The sequence below is a fragment of the Lipotes vexillifer genome, unplaced genomic scaffold, assembly GCF_000442215.2.
Source record: "Lipotes vexillifer unplaced genomic scaffold, Lipotes_vexillifer_v1.1 scaffold90, whole genome shotgun sequence".
Lineage (NCBI taxonomy): Eukaryota > Metazoa > Chordata > Mammalia > Artiodactyla > Lipotidae > Lipotes > Lipotes vexillifer.
The window spans coordinates 3,858,156-3,871,772 of NW_006782310.1; the positions used below are offsets into that span (position 1 = coordinate 3,858,156).

A 13,617-nucleotide genomic window follows, 5' to 3' on the forward strand; every position below is an offset into this window, starting at 1 on the left:
GGGTCCTGCTGAAAGGATTCCTTCGGGTCCCTTTCATCGAGGCCACGTCTACAAGATCTCTTTCATTCAGGCTTTCTCTCCCATTCTGTTTAAGCTATTGGGTTTCCCTAGAGTCGATATTATTTTGATATTTCCTGACAATCTAATTAATACTCAGACCCAGTTGATGAGGGATATGTGTTCAAATTCAGTTATTTAACAGTAATAATGATAAACATAAGTATTTTCCATTTACCTAGAAATTTACAGTTGCTAAAGAATTTTTACGCATAGCAGCAACACTCTCAGTAGCTGCGCTTTACAGAAAACCACAAAAATTAGGGCCCAGAGTTTAAATGGCATGCCCAAAGCCACACAATTGGGAAAACCTCAACCTCAGGGAATGTTATCCCAGGTCCGATGTTCCTTCTACCAGGTAGATTTACAAATGATAGTTGGATTCTCTGAGTGGCCCTCAGTGGTCCCTTTAACCCATAAAGGTATTGAATTATAACATCTTAACCTCTAGCCTTTTTGTATTTCCCATGGAAAGATGCATGGGGTTTCAAAAAAATTGGTTGACAAATCCATTTTTAGTACACAGTTGACCACAAGTGAAGTCTCCCCATACTCAGGCCTTGATGGTCACTTCTTTATCCTCAGTTTGAAAACGCAAGTGCAGCTAGCAAGGTCCTGATTCGTCCAGGAGTGTTGTTAGAGAGTGCTGGCAATCTCAAAAGTCACTTTGTAACACAACACTGTAAAGCAGTTATACTCCAATAAAGACGTTTTTTTTAAAAAATCACTTTGAACCTGACACTTTGAGGCAGAATGATGGTCCAAGTACACTGTAGTGTTGTGGAGATCTTTAGTATTTGCAAAGTTAAGTTTTTAGCTCCTTGTATACTTTTGCCAGTGTTTGGCAGGTCATCCGAGCATCATCCTGACTCTTCAGCACAGTGGATGTATGTGTGGTGGCTTCATCTGAATCAATGGTCTACACAAGAGAAAAATAACAGTGGCTTCATTGAGGCTGCTCATGTAACAAGATTCAGAACCAGCCATTCAGATCAGCAGAGAAGAAATAACAAATGTTTGTTATTATCACACGCTAACCCATTTACACAGATTCGTTATTCAATTAAGTATGTATCATCTTGGAAAGGAGAGGGCTTTCTCTAAGGACCTAAAACTCTGGATGTGCACATGACCACTGGGAGATGAGGGATGTGAAGAGAAAGGAGAAGCAAGAGGAAAATGATGGGGTACCCCAAGGATGGAATTTACCTCCTTAATTTTGCTTTGATCTGTCCTGGATAACAGGGTCTGAGCTGTAAGTTGTTCAGATGATCCCAGTTGAAATAGACTGAGTGGCCCATCTGACTAAGCACAGGTTAGATTACCACCCAGCAGATTGTGAAAAGAGCTCAGAGGTGGAGAGACCACCTGCCTTGCAACTCAAAGTGTGGTCCCCAGATCAGCAGCAGCAGAATCATCTAGAAGTTTTTAGAAAGGTAGCCTCAGACCTTACCCAAGATCTATCAAAACATAATCGGATCTTTAACAGGATTTCCAGGTGACTCTTGAAAAACTCAAACTCTACATAATATCCAAGAGGACAGCAGTCATATGTTTTTCCCCTTTGTTCCATTCGCCCTGTCAATCATTGCATTCACAACCCCACGATATAATTATTGTGTCTGTAAGTGCCTTGGGGGCTGCACTGTGTATTAGAGCCTCAGCACCTTGCATAATGCCTGGGATAAAATAGGTGTAGAGGTGGCACTCAAGAGCTCCAGCTCTGAAATCCACAAATCTGAGTTTGAATCCCAGCCCCGCCACAAACCTCAGTTCATGTACCTATAAGATAGGAATAAAAATAGCACCCCTCATAGGGTTATTGGGAGTAAATGAGCTGAGGCATGTGACATACGTAGCCCAGCACCTGATGCACACTTGCTGTGTGTAAGTAGTAGCTGTTGTTATGTGCTCAATAAATGTTGAACAAATGAATGAATCGGAACTTCATGTGGAAAGAAGAAAACTTAAAGATGGTCAATACTTGGTGCCCTGTTGCTTCAAATATGTGAAATTGAATTTTAAAACAATATGCAAAGGAAGCCTCACGTAAGAGAAGGAAAAGGTAGAATGGGTCAGAATGGATTTGTAGGAAAGCATGCTATTTGGAACCAGACCAGAGTTTGGATCCCAGCTCTGTCCTTTACTAGCTGTGTGATCTCCTACAACACACAAGCTCGCTGAGCCTCAGTTTCTTCATCTGAAGAATGGGATCAGTGGTCCTCTTTTTCTTTTCTCGGCTTATGCAAAAAAAGGTTTTGTAACTGACAAAGAATCCCTACCTCTCAGCACAGCCCTGGCACTTAGGAGATGCTCCATAATGGATGTTTGCTCAGTTGAATCAGAGCATGCAATGTCAACGGGATGACAATTGGGTATTAGAATGGACTGTGGCCCTCCAAAACGCAACCCTAACAAAATCCTATTCCTTTGTATTTAATTTCTTTAGGGTAGGGGGTAGTATGGCACAGAAAAAAATCTTTAAAATCTCCCTGTGGACAGGTGGTGAGGGAGGGAGACAATAATGAAAAAACTCTGAATTAGAAGTTTGGCTCTGCAACTTAGTACCAGATGAGAGTTCCTAAGGAAAGATACAAAGGAGAGAAAAGCAGCTAGCAGTAGAAGAATTATGATTTCAAGATCTAGGTGAGATGGTATATGTCAGTGGTCCCCAACCTTTTTGGCACTAGGGACCGGTTTCGTGGAAGACAGTTTTTCCACGGGGCAGGGGTGCTTGGTTCAGGCAGTAATGTGAGCCATGGGGAGCGGCAGATGAAGCTTCACGTGCTCACCCGCAGCTCACCTGCTGCTGTACCGCCCGGTTCCTAGCAGGCTGCACACTGGTAGCAGTCTGCGGCCCGGGGGTTGGAGCCCCCTCGTATATGTGAAAGAATCTTGCAAAATTAAGAGCTATAGACATGTATAACGATGAAAAGAAAAGAAAAGGCTTTAAGGAATAGTCAGCCCTCTGGATCAAATTCAATACACGGTTGATTGAATCCATGGATGCAGAACCTGCAGGTACAGAAGGCCAACTGCACCATTTTGTATAAGGGACTTGAGCATCTGTGGATTTTGGTATCCATGGACGGTCCTGGAACCATATTGTATTTTCCTGGAACTGACTATATATATATTTTTATTATTATTATTCCCCTTTATTCTTTTTAACATCTTTATTGGAGTATAATTGCTTAACAATGTTGTGTTAATTTCTGCTGTATAACAAAGTGAATCAGCTATATGTATACATATATCCCCATATCCCCTCCCTCTTGCGTCTCCCTCCCACCCTCTCTATCCCACCCCTCTAGATGGTCACACAGCACAAAGCTGATCTCCCTGTGCTATGCGGCTGCTTCCCACTAGCTATTTTACATTTGGTAGTGTATATATGTCCATGCCACTCTGTCACTTCATCCCAGCTTACCCTCCACCCACGCCCCCCTGTGTCCTCAAGTCCATTCTCTACATCTGCGTCTTTATTCCTGTCTTGCCCCTAGGTTCTTCATAACCTTTTTTTTTTCTTTTAGATTCCATATATATATGTTAGAATATGGTATTTGTTTTTCTCTTTCTGACTTACTTCACTCTGTATGACAGACTCTAGGTCCATCCATCTCATTACAAATAACCCAATTATGTTTCTTTTTATGGCTGAGTAATATTCCGTTGTATATATGTGCCACATCTTTACCCATTCGTCTGTCGATGGACACTTAGGTTGCTTCCATGTCTTGGCTATTGTAAATAGAGCTGCACTGAACACTGTGGTGCATGACTCTTTTTGAATTATGGTTTTCTCAGGGTATATGCCCAGTAGTGGGGTTGCTGGGTCATATGGTAGTTCTATTTTTAGTTTTTTGAGGAACCTCCATACTTTTCTCCATAGTGGCTGTATCAGTTTACATTCCCACCAACAGTGCAAGAGGGTTCCCTTTTTCTCCACACCCTCTCCAGCATTTATTGTTTGTAGATTTTTTGATGATGGCCATCCTGACCAGTGTGAGGTGATACCTCATTGTACTTTTGATTTGCATTTCTCTAATGATTAGTGATGTTAAGCATCTTTTCATGTGTTTGTTGGCAATCTGTATATCTTCTTTGGAGAAATGTCTATTTAGGTCTTCTGCCCATTTTTGGATTGGGTTGTTTGTTTTTATTAATATTGAGCTGCTTTAGCTGTTTATATATTTTGGAGTTTAGTCCTTTGTCAGTTGCTTCATTTGCAAATATTTTCTCCCATTCTGAGGGTTGTCTTTTCATCTTGTTTATAGTTTCCTTTGCTGTGTAAAAGCTTTTAAGTTTCATTAGGTCCCATTTGTTTATTTTTTGTTTTTATTTCCATTTTCCTAGGAGGTGGGTCAAAAAGGATCTTACTGTGATTTATGTCATAGAGTGTTCTGCCTCTGTTTTCCTCTAAGAGTTTTATAGTGTCTGGCCTTACATTTAGATCTTTAACTCATTTTGAGTTTCTTTTTGTATACAGTGTTAGAGAGTATTCTAACTTCATTCTTTTACGTGTAGGTGTCCACTTTTCCCAGCACCACTTATTGAAGAGACTGTCTTTTCTCCATTGTATATTCTTGCCTCCTTTATCAAAGATAAGGTGACCATATGTGCGTGGATTTATCTCTGGGCTTTCTATCCTGTTCCATTGATCTATCTTTCTGTTTTTGTGCCAGTACCACACTGTCTTGATTACTGTAGCTTTGTAGTATGGTCTGAAGTCAGGGAGCCTGATTCCTTCAGCTCCATTTTTCTTTCTCAAGATTGCTTTCACTATTCGGGGTCTTTTGTGTTTCCATACAAATTGTGAAGTTTTTTTGTTCTAGTTCTGTGAAAAATGCCAGTGGTAGTTTGATAGGGATTGCATTGAATCTGTAAATTGCTTTGGGCAATATGGTCATTTTCACAATGTTGATTCTTCCAATCCAAGAACATGGTATATCTCTCCGTCTGTTTGTATCGTCTTTAATTTCTTTCATCAGTGTCTTATAGTTTTCTGCATACAGTTCTTTTGTCTCCTTAGGTAGGCTTATTCCTAGGTATTTTATTCTTTTTGTTGCAATGGTAAATGGAAGTGTTTCCTTACTTTCTCTTTCAGATTTTTCATCATTGGTGTATAGGAATGCAAGAGATTTCTGTGCATTAATTTTGTATCCTGCTACTTTACCAAATTCATTCATTAGCTCTAGTAGTTTTCTGGTAACATCTTTCGGATTCTCTGTGTATAGTATCATCATCTGCAAATAGTCCAACTATATTTTCAGGTTGGATATTTTACCTGGATTTATTGTCCATAATAGATTGGTTAGGGAAAAAAACAATTATGAAGAAAATTAGCTTCTGCTCTAGAACGTCACTAGGTTATTTCCCAGGTGAGTGGAATTCAGCATGAATTTCTCCATCAAGGAATCTAGTTACTAAGACAGCCCCCAAACTGTTCGTAAGTGGACTCCTCTGTAAACCAAATCCCACAGCTGGGATCCCATGAGCAGTGTTAGTTGTTGCCAGATCAGCATTCTAGGGACCACATGGCTCAAACAGAAAACTCATGGGCAAAGGCTGTGCAAAAATTCCTGCACATTTTAACAAGTTCTGTCCACTTACCAAGACTTCTAACAGACTCTGCTGAAAATGTTAGAGTTTGAAAAGATTTCCACACAATTTAGACAATGATTATCCATCTTTTGAGGGAGATCTTAGCAACGCTCTTGCCATTGCCGGTCTTATTTAGATTTCATATTACCCTTTTTACACTTTTAACATGTTACTGCGTTCCTTCTTTGGGTGGTCAAAGGAATAACAAACTACAGACAGGACACGTGTAAAGCAGGGTTCCAGTTTTCAGCATGATCTGAGCAATAAACTCGAACCCTGGACTCTAAGTGAATCTGATACCATTCTCTGTGCTGCTTTCCTGCTTCATGAACATTCTGTTACATTTCATTATCATTCATACTTATGAGCAAAGGAGCCGTTCTTCTATTCCAACTACTCTACTTTCAAGGGTATCTGATTTAAAGTGGATAAAAGGATAAGTGAAAAATAGTTATCAAAAATATTTCACAGAAGTACAGTGAATGTGGTATTTCTCATGTAGTTTGTCTCGTCATTTTTAAAAATTTCTGTTATACATTAACACTATGACTATTCTAGAATAGAAAGGTCAATCTGTCTACTTCTATAGGTAGTAGCAGATGGATCAAGGAGTATTCTAGAAGAGCGGGTTAGGCCCAGTTTGTATGAAAAGAGCTGAATTTTTATTTAATTATAAAATAGTCTCTTGGGATTCTCTTTTATTTTTATAGAAGCCCAAATCACACGACCATAAGAAGTTTATAACATCATTACCATTCTTAATATATCCCAACAAAATCCCTTTATCGGCCAGCTACAGTTTTTCAAAAGCCCTTTTATATACAATATGGGTCATTTGTAGTCTGCCTTTCTTAAGTCAAGGAATGCGTTGTACCGTATCCAATACCCAAGATTCGGTGCAGTTTGACATTTTCTTGCCAGATAACCTCCTTTGGGTTTGGTTTCCCTGTTGTGTGCTCAGCTCTTTGCTTCCCGGCAGTCATGCCTCTGGTCCCCTGAGGGAGTTGAACTGGGCAGGCTCTTGGCGTCCCTCCGGTGCCTCTGGGAAGGCCCTGAGCCCAGCTGGAGACCCCTAATTGAGGCAGTGGTTGGTGGAGGGCACTCTGGAAGGCTGACAGCAAGTAGAATCTGTCTAAGGAGTCATCCTCTGTGACCTTCTGCTCACAAGCTGCTTACAAGCTGCTTTATTCCTAGAAAGCTGTGGACCTCCCACACTAAAGACTGTGATCTACAACTGGAGTGATCTCCAAGCTGCTACGGGGAGTTTGGACTTCAAGATACAGCTCATTCTGAAGATCCAAAGATAGCTGAGTCAGCTCCTGGTAGGAAAATCTAGGTTCAGATCCCAGGAACGTTCTCTTCTCCAAAAAGCTAGGAGCAGCTGGCGGGAGGCTGTAATTCCTGGCTCTTTGCAAGGAGAATGCTTTAACCTTGCATTGAGCAGACGTCTCATTGGCTAGATACACAGCATTGAAAAAAAGAACTCTTCCTTTCAGTGGTATGGCATGATTGGCAATATTTTTACAGCTCTGTTTTCATTCTGATGTATCCGTTATGTGCCTGCGGTTTTATGGCCAGACAAGGAAGCAGCCTTTGGGGGCAATTTTAGAGCTAGGACAGAAGTTCTGCTGTGCCCCACACATGGGATGCCAGAATTCTGAGTTTGTTCAAAGAAAGAAGATTTGAAATTTCCAGAGGTTGAGGCAAAACAAAATGTGCTTTGTTAAAAGAGTCCGACCATGTCATGACTCCTATCCTAACAAAGCTATTTGGTCTTTTCAAGGAAAACAAATCCAACAGACAGGCCAGGGGAAGGCAGCTGGCTTATGGCTGTTCATTTCTGAGGGCTGCCTAGTGCTCAAAATGGGAAAAGTCAATGGGGTCTCTCCTAAGGTGAAGGGAAAGTCAGCCAGCTCCTCTTCATGGGGTGATTACAGTTAGAGCCTTATTTAGTGTGTGGCCCAAGTTAGAATAGAGAACACCTGCCTTGTCATCAACGAGCCACAAAGGATGAAATTCTATTCCTGTGCCAATAAGATGTGGGAATTTTGGAAATTTATGGAAAGCATGAATTCGAAAGTATAAGAGATGGTTTCCAAAATGCAGAGTGTATCACACTGCCATTTAGAAGTCATTTCTGGTTTTGGGTGTGTGTATTTGTGTCAGTATTTTGAATTTTAAGGTTGGGAAGGTAAATGTAGGAGCAAGAGGGCATAACAGCAGAGAAAATTCCAAGACAGGCAAGACTGGACAGCGAATGCTTGGCATGAGTTCTGAATGCTAAAGTTGTGGGTGAGAGATTATTTTTCTCGGATCTGCGCAACATGGAACAAATTCCTGACCCAACTGGTCCACTGCCTTGGGGCTTTTGTTCTTCTCTGAAAAGGTTAAAAAAAAAAACAAAAACAAAAAGAAAGGAGGTATCTTGCTCAATTCTAGTTGCTGTCCAATCTCCTGATTTTTTTTTAAGTTAAACTTTTTAATTTGAAACAGTTGTACGTTAACATGTAGCTATAAGAAACAATACAGAGAGACCTCTGTACCCTCTGCTCAGTTTCCCCCTCGATGGTAACATCTGGAAGCTCTATGTACAGGGTCACAACCAGGTAATTGACATTGATACCTGTGCAAGGTACAGAATGTTTCGGTCACCACAAAGGTACCTAGTGTTGCCCTTTTATAATCACACCCTCTTCCCTCCGGCCCTCACTCCCTCCTCAACCCCTGGCAACCACTAGTCTGCTCCCTTTCTGTAGTTTTCTAATTTCAAGAATGTTAGCTAAATGGAATCATACAGTATCTAACCTATGGATTGGCTTTTTTCACTCAGTGTAATTCTCTGGAGATTGATCCAGGATTTTGCAGGTATCAGTAGTTCTTTTTTTTATTGATTAGTAGCATTCCATTTTATGGATATACTGGTTTGTTTAACCATTAACCTGTGAAAGGACATCAGTGCTGTCTCAATTTTGGCTACTATGAATAAATCTGCTAATAAAGAAAAGTTTTAACTTTTCTGGAAAAATGCCAAGAGTATCATTGGTGGGTTGTATGGTAGTTGCATGTTTCATTTTTGGTTTGGTTTGGTTTGGTTTTTTACAACAGTCAAATGTTTTCTAGGGTAGCTGAACCATTTTATGTTCTCACAAGCAGTATATGAATGGTCTAGTTTCTTCTCATCCTCATCAGAATTGCAGATTGTTACTAGTCCTTATTTTGGCTCTTCTGATAAATGTCTAGTGATATCTCATTATGGTTTTATCTTTTTTCACTTACCTAATGGCTAATGACATTGAATATCATTTCATCTGCTATCTGTATATCCTCCTCAGTGAAATGTCTGTCAGTGTCTTTTGCCCATTCCCTAATTGTTTGGTTTTTTAGCTGAGTTTTGAGGGTTCTTAACTTATTCTAGATACTTGTCCTTTGTCAGATATGTGGTCTGCAAATATTTTCTCCTAATTATACCTTATATTTACACCTGATGGACAACAGTTCTTAACTTTGATGACGTCCAATTTATCAATTTTTCCCTTGTATGGATTGTGTTTTTTGTTGTCAAAAACTTAAAACTCTTTGTCAGGCCCTAGATCCCAAAGCTTTTCTCCTGTTTTAATTTTTTCTAAAAGTTTCATAGTTCTGCATTTCACCTTTACATAGTGACCTATTTTGAGTTCATCTTTTTAAAAAGTGTGAAGCTTAGAGACAATAACTGCTCTGCTTATGCCAGGCAGCACAGAAAAAACCGTTTGCCTTCCCTGCCATCCCCACCAGTGGGGACCCTAGACCGCCACCCTCACAAGGCCGTGCATTATTGAGCACCTACCACATCCCAGGAGTAGACCAAGAGCTCTCCAGGTGTTTCGGATCAATGTCAGAAGGCCTGGCTTTTAACGTGGTGTTGTGTGGACAAAACAGCAGAGTCTTTCAGACTCAATTAGAACTTGTTAGTTGAGCTGCATGATATTGGAAAACTGCTCCACTGCTCTGAGCCTCTGTTTTTTCATTTGTAATAAGATGGTTTTGAGTATTAAATTAGATAAAATATGTCAAATGACTTGTGCAGGGGTATTCAATAAATGGTCTCATTCTTCTCCAAACTGATCCATCGCAGCTGTTGAGAATGTTAGCAACGGGCTCTTGTTGTCAGAACAGAAAAGACCAGTTGTATACAGCTGGTCCTGAATTTTCTAAGGGCTAATTATCTGGTTTACAGATAAACTAGGAACCTTATACTCTTGCTTCCTAGCTTGGTGGCCAACACTTCACCTAGTAACGTAGCTACTGGTACTAGTTAAATAAAGAGGGCACATGAAAATTTTATTCTGATTCAGTTAAAATATCTCAAAGATGGACTTAGGAAAAGAAACTGACATGGATGGGAACAGATTTTTTTAAACCTGATCTTTTTGGTATTATCAACTCATTAAATTATGGGAAAAATGTGAAACACTCATAAAATTAAATTCTGTAAAATATGTGAAGAAATTCTACCTGTTCTATCTGAAGGGAAAAAATTGTCAGCTTACCTGAGGTCAGTTCTTGAAACCACCCATGTTAAATTTTCTGATTTTTATACAAGCCAAATTCTATGAATTACTTTTGAACTCCCTTATTGAATGGTATAACATTGAAAATTCAGCTATCCCCTTTGTTTATTCTCTCAGCACTTACATTTTGTTATTTGCATTTATTTCCCTTCACCATCTCCTCTTTCTCTTATTAAAAGAAAAAAAAAAAAAATATATATATATATATAATGCCTCCCTCTTCCCTTTCTTAAAATCTTTCTCCCAGTGGCATCTCCAGAACTATGTCTGGGATTAATCACATTGTGTTGGATCTGCCACAGATACTTTATTTTTATACAATTGATGTTAAACTAAACAAGCACCAAAGACATTTCTGAAATGGCCATTTACAGAAAACACAGAAGAGCAATGTGCAGGGTGAGGGCTTAGGTGGCAGGTGGAGAGGGGTCATTTCTAGTCTGTTTCTTGGGTGTGGTGGGAAGACCACTAAGGCTCACACACATCTGCATCTCGGGTCCTGTTTAGGAGCAACTGCTTGAGCCACAAGCAGCCTCCCCAGTTATCATCCACCCCACCCCCAACCTGGGCCCCTCAAAACCCACAGCTCACGTACATGTCTCAACCTCTGGAATTGGACCTGTCCTTCATCAATTTATTGTCTTATCATTTAGTCCGAGCATGTTTTGAAGATAAATAGCAAATTCATATAAAGAAAGTAAATAATTCCTTGATGGTGTATATATTTTGAAGTTTGATTCTGGCAATGCTTGTCCTGTTAAAATTAAGCACATCTTTTAAAAAATATTTATTTATTTGGTTGCGCCGGGTCTTAGTTGCGGTAAGTGGGCTCCTTAGTTGCAGCATGCATGTGGGATCAAGTTCCCTGACGAGGCATCAAACCCGGGCGCCCCACCTTGGGAGCACGGAGTCTTAACCACTGTGCCACCAGGGAAGTCCCTAAACACATCTTTTAACTAGAAGAATAAGCCTGTGTTGATACTAGACATAAAGTCTGCAGATTAACCCAAGTTTGGGGAAGTCAATACTTTAATTGATATTGGCATTTGATACCTCACTGGGGGCATTGGTTCCTTGGGTTATCTGCTAACACATGATTCTCATCACATGAGGCTATGGGAGGGAGGGTAAAAAAAATTCTCTTCATAGGACTGACATTATCTAAATACTCTCAAACTATGATTAATCAACCCAAGAATTGATATAATAATGTAGCTGACAACCCTATTGCTTGGCTGAGTTACTCTCTCATATGATAAAGTCCACCGAATTTGGATGTGTGCTTTTTAATTTTCTCTTCCATTGCTGGCCACACCCAATGAACTAAGTAACCCTTTGCTCTGATGTTTTCAGCACAGTAAATGCTTTTTTTCTTTTTTTTTCTTTTCACTTTTACGATCCCAGTATCCTGTTTCTCAGAGGAACATTTCATCTCGACAGCCAGGGAGAGAGCCTGGATGCTCAAGGTAAGATTTCAACATAAATTATGTTGCATGACTCCCTATTTACAGATTAAATTGGAGTGCGTATTATTAATGCCTTTGTAACAAATTTATTTTCAAAATTCCATTATACAGTTAAAGCGAGTATTCGAGTAAACATGCTTCATTAAAACATTGTTTTTCAAACTACATTCCATTTCCCGTGTGTACTAAGGGCTAATTAACTGTTATCCGCAATTCCTCTAAAAATGCTCAAGCCAGTTAAAGTTTAACTTTGGAGATCTTATTGGTGAGAAGTGAAGTGAGAGAATTTTAAGATATAGTCAGATGACCTCATGACATTTCTCATTATGAAGAAGGAATTATTTGTTAAAAATCCAGGCAACTGCTCTGTTGACTTTACAGTAGAGGTGGGCGTCTTAGAGGAGATGAAAGTTCAGAAAGCCTCACTTTTTCAGTTTGGGATTTGTGTTTGAGACACAGTCATTTGACCTTCTGTTGTTTCCCACTGGTGCTCCATCTACTATTCCAGGAGCTCACTAGAACAAAGGAACAATTAACTGAAATTCCACCAGATGGCAATATTTGGAAAGCCATCCAGTGAGGTTTCAAAGATTTGAGCTATTTATTGTTCACACAGAGAATAGTCTCACAAAGTGTAAAGTCCTAGATTTCATTAAGGGTGCTCTAAGCATCTTTTGTTTTACTTTTTGCCCACAGCATCGAAATTTTTACTAGGGGGAAAGTAGGTGTGTGTGGGGTATATGTTGTTTTCTTTTGTTTATCATTCTGGAAGGATAAAATTAGAAACTTCATTCTTCACTAATTCTCCAAACAGTATTGGTGAGTCTTAAAAGCTCAAATCAATGGGTAATATACCATATTTGTCTTGGGGTCTCTTTGTGATAAATGCTATGATTGATGGTCATTTTTAAATGAATCATTTGAGAAGAGAAACCGAAAATTCTTAAGAAGAGTAGAATTTTAAGGAGTTGCCTAGATATTAAACCAAGGGAAATTTACAGGTACAAAATTCTTATTTGTAATGATTTGAAATAATTAAGGTTTATTTAAATAGGATGAGTAAACTTTGCCCCTTTTGCTCTAATGAAAGTAGAGATGCTGTATGTACCCTGAGTGGTGCCCAAAGAGCTGCCCTCTTCAACAATCAGAACTGGCCCTAGGACAGAGCTGGGACAGAGGGAAGGAAGTAGAAAGGCATCTGAGGGCGATTGAAATAGGAAGAACCAATAAGAGGAGCCGCCTGAGCTTTCCATGTGCACGTAAAAGCAGTTCCTGAACAGAACCCTCAGACACTGTTGATGGGAATGTAAGTGGCTGCACTATGGAAAACAGTACGAAGGTTCCTCAGAAAACTAAAAACAGAATTACCATATGATCCAGCAGTCCCACTCCTGGGCATATTTCCAGACAAAAGTATAATTCAAAAAGATACATGACCCCCTAAGTTCATAGCAGCACTGTTCACAATAGCCAGGACCCGGAGACAACCTAAATGTCCATCGTCAGATGAATGGATAAAGAAGATGTAGTTCGTATTATATTTACAATGGAATACTACTCAGCCATAAAAAGAATGAAATAATGCCATTTACAGCAACATGGATGCAACTAGAGATTATCATACTAAGTGAAATAAGTCAGAAAGAGAAAGATGAATACCATATGATATCACTTATATGTGGAATCTAAAATATGACACAAATGAACCTATCTATGAAACAGAAACAGACTCATGGATATAGAGAACAGACTTGTGGTTGCCAAAGGGGAGGGGTTGGGGGAGGGATGGAGTGGGAGGTTGGGATTAGCATATGTAAGCTATTATATACAGAATGGATAAACAAGGTCCTACTATATAGCATGAGAAACTATATTCAGTATCCTATGATGGGGCTTCTCTGGTGGTGCAGTGGTTGAGAGTCCTCCTGCCGATGCAGGGG

General features: G+C 39.7%; 1 protein-coding gene across 1 annotated transcript in view; it reads left to right on the forward strand.

Moving 5' to 3' along the window:
- The window catches only part of MAPRE2 (microtubule associated protein RP/EB family member 2), a 162,935-nt gene that overhangs the window by 14,385 nt on the left and 134,933 nt on the right, over positions 1–13,617 (forward strand). Inside the window, exon 2 of the mRNA XM_007455197.1 lies at positions 11,616–11,677. Coding sequence (XP_007455259.1) covers positions 11,616–11,677 — 62 coding nt within the window. The remainder of the gene's footprint in view (positions 1–11,615; positions 11,678–13,617) is intronic.